The 10,890-nt window shown below is 43.6% G+C and overlaps 1 protein-coding gene across 7 annotated transcripts in view; it reads right to left on the reverse strand.

Annotated features, from left to right (window-relative positions):
* The window catches only part of LOC139370652 (ral GTPase-activating protein subunit beta-like), a 74,950-nt gene extending 66,960 nt beyond the window's left edge, over positions 1-7,990 (reverse strand). For 6 of the 7 annotated variants that reach the window (XR_011627158.1, XR_011627156.1, XR_011627157.1 and 3 more), the window contains exons 1-2: positions 7,836-7,983; positions 4,177-4,390 (exon numbers count right to left, since the gene is read on the reverse strand). Coding sequence is in view for 4 of the 7 variants with exons in the window: in XM_071110255.1 (XP_070966356.1) it covers positions 4,177-4,353 (177 nt within the window). In the remaining 3 variants the exon portion in view is untranslated. Of the gene's footprint in view, positions 1-4,176; positions 4,391-7,835 lie in introns of all 7 variants that reach the window. The other variant, XM_071110252.1, reaches the window with a different exon arrangement.
* Positions 7,991-10,890: the final 2,900 nt, after the last annotated feature.

Consider the following 10,890-nt stretch of genomic DNA (forward strand, 5'->3'; position numbering starts at 1 on the left):
TTGGTAAAAGACCAAGTCCATATTATGCAGGAACAGCTCAAATAAGCAAAGAGAAACGACTGTCAATCATTACTTTAAGACATGAAGGTCAGTCAATACAGAACATTAAGAACTTTTAAAGTTTCTTCAAGTGCAGTCACAAAAACCATCAAGCGCTATGATGAAACTTGCTCTCATGAGGACCACAACAGGAAAGGAAGACCCAGAGTTACCTCTGCTGCAAGGAGAAGTTTATTAGAGTTACCTCAGAAATTGCAGCCTAAATAAATGCTTCAGAGTTCAAGTAACAGACATCTCAATATCAACTATTCAGAGGAAACTGCGTGAATCAGGCCTTCATGGTCAAATTGCTGCAAGAAACCACTACTAAAAAGGACACCAATAAGAAGGGACTTGCTTGGCCAAGAAACATGAGCAATGGACATTAGGCCGGTGAAAATCTGTCCTTTGGTCTGATGAGTCCAAATTTGAGATTTTTGGTTCCAACTGCCGTGTCTTTGTGAGACGCAGAGTAGGTGAACGGAGGATCTCCGCATGTGTGGTTCCCACCGTGAAGCATGGAGGAGGTGTGATGGTGACACCGTCTGACATATTTTGAATTCAAGATACACGTAACCAGCATGGTTACCACAGCATTGTGTAGCGATACACCATCCCATCTGCTTTGCACTTAGAGGGACTATCATTTGTTTTTCACCAGGACAATGACCCAAAACACACCTCCAGGCTGTATAAGGGCTATTTGACCAAGGGGAGTAATGGAGTGCTGCATCAGATGACCTGGACTCCACAATCACCAGACCTCAACCCAATTAAGATTGTTTGGGATGAGTTGGACTGCAGAGTAAAGGAAAAGCAGCAAACAAGTGCTCAGCATGTGGGAACTCTTTCAAGACAGTTGGAAAAGCATTCCAGGTAAAGCTGATTGAGAGAATGCAAAGAATGTGCAAAGCTGTCATCAAGGCAAAGGGTATATATTTTTTATTTGTTTAACAATTTTTTGGTATCTACATTCCATGTGTTATTTCATAATGCCTTCACTACTATTGTACAATGTAGAAAATTGTCAAAATAAAGAAAAACCCTTGAATGAGTGTCAACTTTTTTTTTTTACCCCTTTTTCTCCCCAATTTCGTGGTATCCAATTGTTGTAGTAGCTACTATCTTGTCTCATCGCTACAACTCCCGTACGGGCTCGGGAGAGACGAAGGTTGAAAGTCATGCGTCCTCCGATACACAACCCAACCAAGCCACACAGCACGCATCCAACCCGGAAGCCAGCCGCACCAATGCGCCGGAGGAAACACCGTGCACCTGGCCACCTTGGTTAGCGCACACTGCGCCCAGCCCGCCACAGGAGTCGCTGGTGCGCGATGAGACAAGGACACCCCTACCGACCAAGCCCTCCCTAACCCGGGCGACGCTAGGCCAATTGTGCGTCGCCCCACGGACCTCCCGGTCGCGGCCGGTTACGACAGAGCCTGGGCGCGAACCCAGGAACTCTGATGGCACAGCTGGCTGGCGCTGTAGTACAGCGCCCTTAACCACTGCGCCACCCGGGAGGCCCTGAGTGTCAACTTTTTAATGGTACTATATACAGTGCCTTGCGAAAGTATTCGGCCCCCTTGAACTTTGCGACCTTTTGCCACATTTCAGGCTTCAAACATAAAGATATAAAACTGTATTTTTTTGTGAAGAATCAACAACAAGTGGGACACAATCATGATTTATTGGATATTTCAAACTTTTTTAACAAATCAAAAACTGAAAAATTGGGCGTGCAAAATTATTCAGCCCCCTTAAGTTAATACTTTGTAGCGCCACCTTTTGCTGCGATTACAGCTGTAAGTCTCTATCAGTTTTGCACATCGAGAGACGGACATTTTTTCACATTCCTCCTTGCAAAACAGCTCGAACTCAGTGAGGTTGGATGGAGAGCATTTGTGAACAGCAGTTTTCAGTTCTTTCCACAGATTCTCGATTGGATTCAGGTCTGGACTTTAACTTGGCCATTCTAACACCTGGATATGTTTATTTTTGAACCATTCCATTGTAGATTTTGCTTTATGTTTTGGATCATTGTCTTGTTGGAAGACAAATCTCCGTCCCAGTCTCAGGTCTTTTGCAGACTCCATCAGGTTTTCTTCCAGAATGGTCCTGTATTTGGCTCCATCCATCTTCCCATCAATTTTTACCATCTTCCCTGTCCCTGCTGAAGAAAAGCAGGCCCAAACCATGATGCTGCCACCACCATGTTTGACAGTGGGGATGGTGTGTTCAGCTGTGTTGCTTTTACGCCAAACATAACGTTTTGCATTGTTGCCAAAAAGTTACATTTTGGTTTCATCTGACCAGAGCACCTTCTTCCACATGTTTGGTGTGTCTCCCAGGTGGCTTGTGGCAAACTTTAAACGACACTTTTTATGGATATCTTTAAGAAATGGCTTTCTTCTTGCCACTCTTCCATAAAGGCCAGATTTGTGCAATATACGACTGATTATTGTCCTATGGACAGTCTCCCACCTCAGCTGTAGATCTCTGCAGTTCATCCAGAGTGATCATGGGCCTCTTGGCTGCATCTCTGATCAGTCTTCTCCTTGTATGAGCTGAAAGTTTAGAGGGACGGCCAGGTCTTGGTAGATTTGCAGTGGTCTGATACTCCTTCCATTTCAATATTATCGCTTGCACAGTGCTCCTTGGGATGTTTAAAGCTTGGGAAATATTTTTGTATCCAAATCCGGCTTTAAACTTCTTCACAACAGTATCTCGGACCTGCCTGGTGTGTTCCTTGTTCTTCATGATGCTCTCTGCGCTTTTAACGGACCTCTGAGACTATCACAGTGCAGGTGCATTTATACGGAGACTTGATTACACACAGGTGGATTGTATTTATCATCATTAGTCATTTAGGTCAACATTGGATCATTCAGAGATCCTCACTGAACTCTCTGGAGAGAGTTTGCTGCACTGAAAGTAAAGGGGCTGAATAATTTTGCACGCCCAATTTTTCAGTTTTTGATTTGTTAAAAAAGTTTGAAATATCCAATAAATCATGATTGTGTCTCACTTGTTGTTGATTCTTCACAAAAAAATACAGTTTTATATCTTTATGTTTGAAGCCTGAAATGTGGCAAAAGGTCGCAAAGTTCAAGGGGGCCGAATACTTTCGCAAGGCACTGTAAATAAGTGCATGACAGACTTATCTGGCAAACTAAAATTAGCAGGAAAGAGAAAGAGAAGGGAATTAAGGCCAAGCGTACATTCTTTGGCAGATGGCTTACATTTTCCTTTGCCTATTACAAACAGGCCTGATCTGGCTGCTGAGACTGGACTGGGGGTGAGCTCAAAGAGACGTTTTCCACTGGGGTGGAGAAACATTGTCACTATAAAGCAGCAGGGGTCGAATGCCCCGGGGATATACTCAGGAAATCCTGTTATGTTATCAAGCAAGCCCAGAGGCCTGGGGGTATCCGAGCTACAAGGCAAACATGATGGGGAAGTGAGCAGCACATTCTCCACAGACAAAAGGGGGTGCAAAATGCTATTTTTCACCCAGCAGCAATCAGAGAGAAGAGATTTGAAAACACAACATAATTTAGAGAGGGAGGTGGTGGTGTGTTTTTCAATCAAGCACAGTAGAAAAAAAATATTATAATATTTCAATTTCCAGAATGTAGCCTTAGACCAAATGTGAAGGTGACCATTCAGCGTCCTAGGTTTTCTAAAAAATAAGGGACTGACAAAGCCTAGTCTATGAAAGGTGTTGATGTATCATGTAGCCTATGTTTTTCAGGAAATAGGCAGAACAATGTCAGAAGAACTTGGAGCTAAAAAGGGAAGAAACTTGTACTTCTCAATTCTAATGAGTGGCAATGAAGTGGAGCTTGACATTAGTATACCCTCCCCATAACCACAGCAAAGAATCAAGTAGGCCTAGTTGGGGAACTACCCTAGAAATCCAACATTCCAACTTCACTTTCAACCGCCAGCTGTAGCTAGCTTATTCCCCTTGAACGTAAAATGCGAGTTGGAATGTTGGATTTCTAGGGTAGTTCCCCCTAGATGGGCAAAGTCCAAAAAAGTATTCACCCCGTATGGCTTACACATGCATCTACATACACATCTGATTCAGCCATGCAAAAGAATCTGGGTTGTTTTCAGCACAGTCTTGCCTACCTCTTTGTCGGTCTTGAGCAGGCTATCGGTGGACGGGGTGCCCAGGGTCACCCCCAGAGGTCTAACCACTGCATTGGCCACGTCACGCCCCACCACCGGAGGGTACGAGTGAAGGACACTCAGATGGCCTAGGTCGCTCTGCACCACCAGGTGCAGAGACCTCCATTCCGAATACATGGCGGTGGCTTTTGCTTCTACTGGGTCCAATTGTTACCTGTGTGTACAGAGGAGTGGAGTCAGCATATGCGTAAACAGAGTAGACTCATAGAGCCAGCCTGAAGTAGACTTATTCAAGCAACAACAAATGCCCATTACATATAAGGTGGACCCTGATGCTTGATATTCCCATAAGTTCATATTCAGTTTGACCTTTTCATGTAGCTTCAAAACAAATATGTCAAAGGCAAACTGTGTGAAAAGGCACATTTGAAGTAGACCCACGCTGTGAATACGACATTGAACAGAGAGAGAGAGCCTTGACGTGTTATCGGCAGAATTATCTAAAAGGAATGCTAATATTAACAAAAAGGACTTCACTGAGAGTGTCAAATGTACTTTGCAAGTGCCAAATAGTGGACTGGAGACAGATACTGTTCAGGTGTACAACCGTAAAAGGTCATCTTGAAAAGCATAGAAGACGTGCACAGCAACAACTTAGTGCACAGTTCTTTCTAGAGATAAGTTAGCTAGCTAGCTGAGCCTAACAACAAAATACAAGTAACATATTAGCTAGCCAGCCAAGTTGTCAAAACATCTTTAGTCTCAAGATTAGGCAAAACCAAATTATTGCTGGGTAACGTTAAATAAAAAAGGCAACCCTGAACCCATTGACAACTGCATGATAAACAGACAACAGGCCCAGATTGCATGAGCAACAGACACACACTTGCTGTTTTGCTATACTAGCTACACTAAAAATAAATACAAATGCAACAATTTCTAAGATTTTACTGAGTTGCAGTTCATAAAAGGAAATCAGTCAATTTAAATAAATTCATTAGGCCCTAATCTAAGATTTCACATAACTGGGCAGGAAGCCAGCCCCCCCGCTTGCGGATGTGAGGCCGGTTGGACATACTGAAAAATTCCCTAAAACAACATTGGCTTATGGTAGAGAAATTAACATTCAATTCTCTGGCAACAGCTCTGTTGGTTATTCCTGCATTCAGCATGCCAATTGCGCAGTACCTCAAAATTAGAGACATCTGTGGCATTGCGTTGTGTGACAAAACTGCACATTTTAGAGTGCCCTTTTAATGTTGCCAGCACAAGGTACATCTGTGTAATGATCATGCTGTTTAATCTGTTTATTGATAGACCTTCCACCTGAGAGGTGTGGCATATCTTGGCAAAGGAGAAATGCTCACTAACAGGGATGTAAACAACTTTGTGCATCGTGAAATTATTCAGACCCCTTGACTTATTCCACATTTTGTTACGTTACAGCATTATTCTAAAACTGATTTTTTTTTTAATTCCCCTCAATCTACACACAATACCCCATTATGACAAAGTGAAAACAGGTTTACGAAAACACTGCACACTTGTAAAAATGTTTCTACAAATGGATTCCAGTCCACCTGTGGAAAATTCAATTGACTGGACTTGATTTGAAAAAGGAACACACCTATCTATATAAAGGTCCCATAGAGCATATAAGAGTAAACAATTGTAATCAGAAGATACTATTAACGTAAATATTGGCAGACACGAGAGGTATGTGGCAGGGTCTACAGTCAATCACGGACTACAAAAGGAAAACCAGCCCCGTCGCGGACCACAATGTCTTGCTCCCAGACAAACGAAACAAGATATTTTCTCGCTTTGAGGACAACACAGTGCCACTGACACGGCCCGCTAGCAAAACCTGCGGGTTCTCCTTCACTGCAACCAGGTGAGTAAAACATTAAACGTGTTAACCCTCGCAAGGCTGCAGGCCCAGACGGCATCCTCAGCCGCGTCCTCAGAGCATGCGCAGACCAGCTGGCCAGTGTGTTTACAGACATAGTCAATCAATCCTTATCCCAGTCTGCTGTTCCCACATGCTTCAAGAGGGCCACCATTGTTCCTGTTCCCAAGAAAGCGAAGGTAACTGAGCTAAACGAATATTGCCCTCTAGCACTCACCGTAATCATGAAGTGCTTTGAGAGACTAGTCAAGGACCATATCACCTCCACCCTACCTGACACCCTTGACCCACTAACAATTTGCTTACCGCCCCAATAGGTCCACCGATGACGCAATCACACTGCTCTAAACATCTAGACAAGAGGAATACCTATGTAAGAATGCTGTTCATCGAATACAGCTCAGCATTTAACACCATAGTACCCTCCAAACTCGTCATTAAGCTCAAGACCCTGGGTCTCGACCCCACCCTGTGCAACTGGGTCCTGGACTTCCTGACGGGCCGCCCCCAGGTGGTGAGTGTAGGAAACAACATCTCCACCCTGCTGATCCTCAACACTGGGGCCCCACAAGGGTGCGTTCTCAGCCCTCTCTTGTACTCCCTGTTCACCCATGACTACGTGGCCATGCACGCCTCCAACTCAATCATCAAGTTTGCAGACGGCACTACAGTGGTAGGCTTGATTACCAACAACGATGAGACGGCCTACAAGGAGGAGGTGAGGGCCCTCGGAGTGTGGTGTCAGGAAAACAACCTCACACTCAATGTCAACAAAACAAAGGAGATGATCGTGGACTTCAGGAAACTGCAGAGGGAGCAGCCCCTTATCAACATTGACGGGACAGTAGTGGAGAAGGTGGAAAGTTTTAAGTTCCTCGGCGTACACAGCAGACATTTGTTTCTCCGAACCCGCACATCATCTTCTGTCTTGTGGCACCATCTAGTGCAGGGTTTCTCAAACTCAGTCCACCCCCTAACCCCCCCACCCCACTACACAGTTGACTTCAAATAATCAAAGCTTGATGATGAGTTGGTTATTTTGAATCAGCTGTGTAGTGCTAGAGCAAAAACTAAAACGTGTACCCGGGGGGGGGGGGGGGGGGGGGGGGGGGGGGGGGGGGGGGCATAGGACCGAGTTTAAGAAAATCCTGGTCTGGTGTGTGGTGCGGGATTAATGACAAGCGAACCTGGGGGGCTTTGTGTTCACAATGCCCAAAAAAGGGAACCGGGCCGCGGAATTGAAGCGAACCGAACTCAGACCAACTTTCGGAATGGTCTCAGTTCGGTTCGCTTCGGGTGCCCGAACTAAGGAGAGGGACCTACCTGAAATTGTCTAATAGAAACTCGTTCTCTCTGCAAAACCCACATGTTTGGACTAATGATTAACATTAGTTACACCCAAGTTAGCTAGCTGATGATATCTTCAACAGACGCGAGCTAGCTATGTCTTCAATGGTACCAATACATTTGGACATTTAGCTAAGTAGCAAAATTAGCGTTATGGCAGGTAAATAACACAGTCGAAAATGAACATAATGCATGGCTAGCTATAGGCAAGTTACGCTGTCACAACCTGTACAACCAGCAAAGCGGGCTAGCAAGCAAGTTTCAGCCAGCGTTGTTTGAAGCAGTGTCTCAATGTTATTGAAGGCCGCACGGGCTAGCTGGAGCTAACGGTAGCTAGTTGGCTAAGCTAATGAAAACAATAACACAACAGATCAACCGCAGCTGGCTGTGTGTTGCTATTTACCTGTGTCGGAAAGAAATACTGTCATATCAACCGTCCGTTTCTCAGCAAACTGTACACTAACGAGGATATTACAGAACCATCTTTGAAGAAAATTCATATCCAATGACAAGCATACATTCGACGTCAATCGTCGAATCGTCATCCGGTTGACGGCTAGCCTCAGTAGCTACTGGCAACTGAACATAGAGATAGATAGATAGAGGAATCATCCTTGGATAAAACACATTTTAGCATGAAAATTGCCATTGCGGGCTTCAATCATTTTAAAGTAATCAACTGGGTGGGGATTCCTATGAGTTGGGAGCAGATATAGTCTCAATGGCACTGCCCGTGCTGTCACAGACGCTATAATGCCACAGATACAAAGATACGTCCTCTATCTATTTCTATGCAACTGAACCAGAGATAGAATAAAAAGCGAGACATTTCACTGGCTCCTTTTTTCTGGTTCATATAGACAGGTCATATGATTCCATGTGTTTTTACTTATGTCATGTCTATGCTAATATGGCAACAAAAAAATCCCTAGCTAGCTAACCAACAACGGTAACGATGTATTTGAGCGACAACAAGTGCTCATTGTACAAATGTATTTATGTTTTCAATAAACATTTAGAATTAAAATATAGTTTACATGTTGTCAACAATCTAAGTCAACCCTGTATGTTTGAAGTACCCCTGACGGCAGTTCGGGGCGGGGCTCAATGTGGGCGGACACCAGTGTTTTATTTGTCCATCTGAGGTTTGACAGTCACACACTGAATACAAACACACACGTTCGTGCAAGGCCCACGTTGAATACAAACGTATTTCATTTTTGAAGATCGTAAGAAATATTATATGAAGTGGTACCAGCACACTTTTTGCTATATTTGAGACAAGCTACTGATATTGTTGCAGTGAACAACATCCTTGTTATGTATGTCATGTACTGTTAAAATTGTGTTGATAAATGTTATAACTTTGCAATTATATTATTTCATGGAGCATATATATATACACACAGTTACTACCTATCATGATTTAAAATGCTGTTTACTCTCCTCATGAGAATGGAGACAGACTATACCTTATAGACATACTGACAAGCTGAATGTGCTTTATACATTAACTGCTTCTGTTCTAGTTTTCATGAGAAATATTACTGTGATGAAAATGCCAGATTGTCTGCATAGTCAAATAACATTCAGCTTAGACTCCCATGCCTACCCCACAAGACATGTGGGGTAAACACAGCCTAAAAAACACAGCCTAAAAGATACATGTGGTTCTAAGAGATTAACTATGTAGTGTTTTTTGGTTTAGGACCTGTACAGGGTGCAATTTAGGAAATGTTGTATTTTTGCAATGTTGGGACCCACATGGTTAAATGTCTGCATGCTTTTCTCCTTCGAGAAAAAACAGCTGATTCAAAGAGGGTGTGATGGGTATTAAAACACTTATGTTCTTACCATCGCAAGGATGCTCATGTGCTTCCTCTACCGAAATAGGTAATCGAGGAGGGGAGCAGACTCCTTCATTCGTCTACTAACGAATTGACACTCTCCTCGACCCCTCAACCACTTATCGGTTTCTGGGTCACGGATGAGAGAGGCAGGAGGAGTCAAGGAGAGAACTGACTTTTTTCCAAATGAAAGTCTCCCTGTGATAGTCATCCTAAATCGACCCCTATGTACTTGTGGAGATTTGACTGGTGCAATCAATATGGTAATATTTACAACTTACCGTCTGATAGGCTGGGTGGAAGTTTCACCATATTGCGCAGACCCATCAAATCATCTCAGATCTCCAGAAGTGTATATAGGGCAAGGCTTAGGGTCTAGATGTTGATTTGGGACTGGGCCTTAGATACTCGTTTACTACTTCCCACAAATCTAAAAGCATTGCATTGGAGGAGACATTGGCTAGAGTGCTCAAATTGAGTCTTCTCTTTTCAGGAAGAGCCATTTGCTTTCCAACCTGTGCTTTTCCCGTGATTGTATTTGAAGCATTGCAAAAGGCCTGTTTTGGATGCTGTTCAGACAACTGCAAATCAACATCAGCTGATTTTATAGCCTATTCGCTGTGCATTCCTGACTGTAGGCTGTACTTTGTGATTGGGCTACACTGTAGGAACTTAATTTGATCACACTTTTGTTTCAAATTAGCATCTTGATTTACTATAGATGGTTTCAGTGGAAACCCACAGTTCTCTCTCTCTCCATGTGGGGGCAGTCTGGCCATTTCGGACCAGGGCCTGCTCTCAAAATCCTACATTAATTTTATTAATAAATGTCCTTGCTACTGTAGACCTAGGTCCTATTACTGCAAAATTCAAATGTACAAACATGTATCTGAAATGCATCCATACAGTTAAAAGCGCAGAGAGCATCATGAAGAACAAGGAACACATCAGGCAGGTCCGAGATACTGTTGTGAAGAAGTTTAAAGCCGGATTTGGAAACAAAAAGATTTCCCAAGCTTTAAACATCCCAAGGAGCACTGTGCAAGCGATAATATTGAAATGGAAGGAGTATCAGACCACTGCAAATCTACCAAGACTTGGCCGTCCCTCTAAACTTTCAGCTCATACAAGGAGAAGACTGATCAGAGATGCAGCCAAGAGGCCCATGATCACTATGGATGAACTGCAGTGATCTACAGCTAGAGGTGGGAGACTCTGTCCATAGGACAACAATCAGTCGTATATTGCACAAATCTGGCCTTTATGGAAGAGTGGCAAGAAGAAAGCCATTTCTTAAAGATATCCATAAAAAGTGTTGTTTAAAGTTTGCCACAAGCCACCTGGGAGACACACCAAACATGTGGAAGAAGGTGCTCTGGTCAGATGAAACCAAAATTGAACTTTTTGGCAACAATGCAAAACGTTATGTTTGGCGTAAAAGCAACACAGCTGAACACACCATCCCCACTGTCAAACATGGTGGTGGCAGCATCATGGTTTGGGCCTGCTTTTCTTCAGCAGGGACAGGGAAGATGGTTAAAATTGATGGGAAGATGGATGGAGCCAAATACAGGACCATTCTGGAAGAAAACCTGATGGAGTCTGCAAAAG

This window comes from Oncorhynchus clarkii, chromosome 17 (assembly GCF_045791955.1).
Source record: "Oncorhynchus clarkii lewisi isolate Uvic-CL-2024 chromosome 17, UVic_Ocla_1.0, whole genome shotgun sequence".
NCBI classification, from domain to species: domain Eukaryota; kingdom Metazoa; phylum Chordata; class Actinopteri; order Salmoniformes; family Salmonidae; genus Oncorhynchus; species Oncorhynchus clarkii.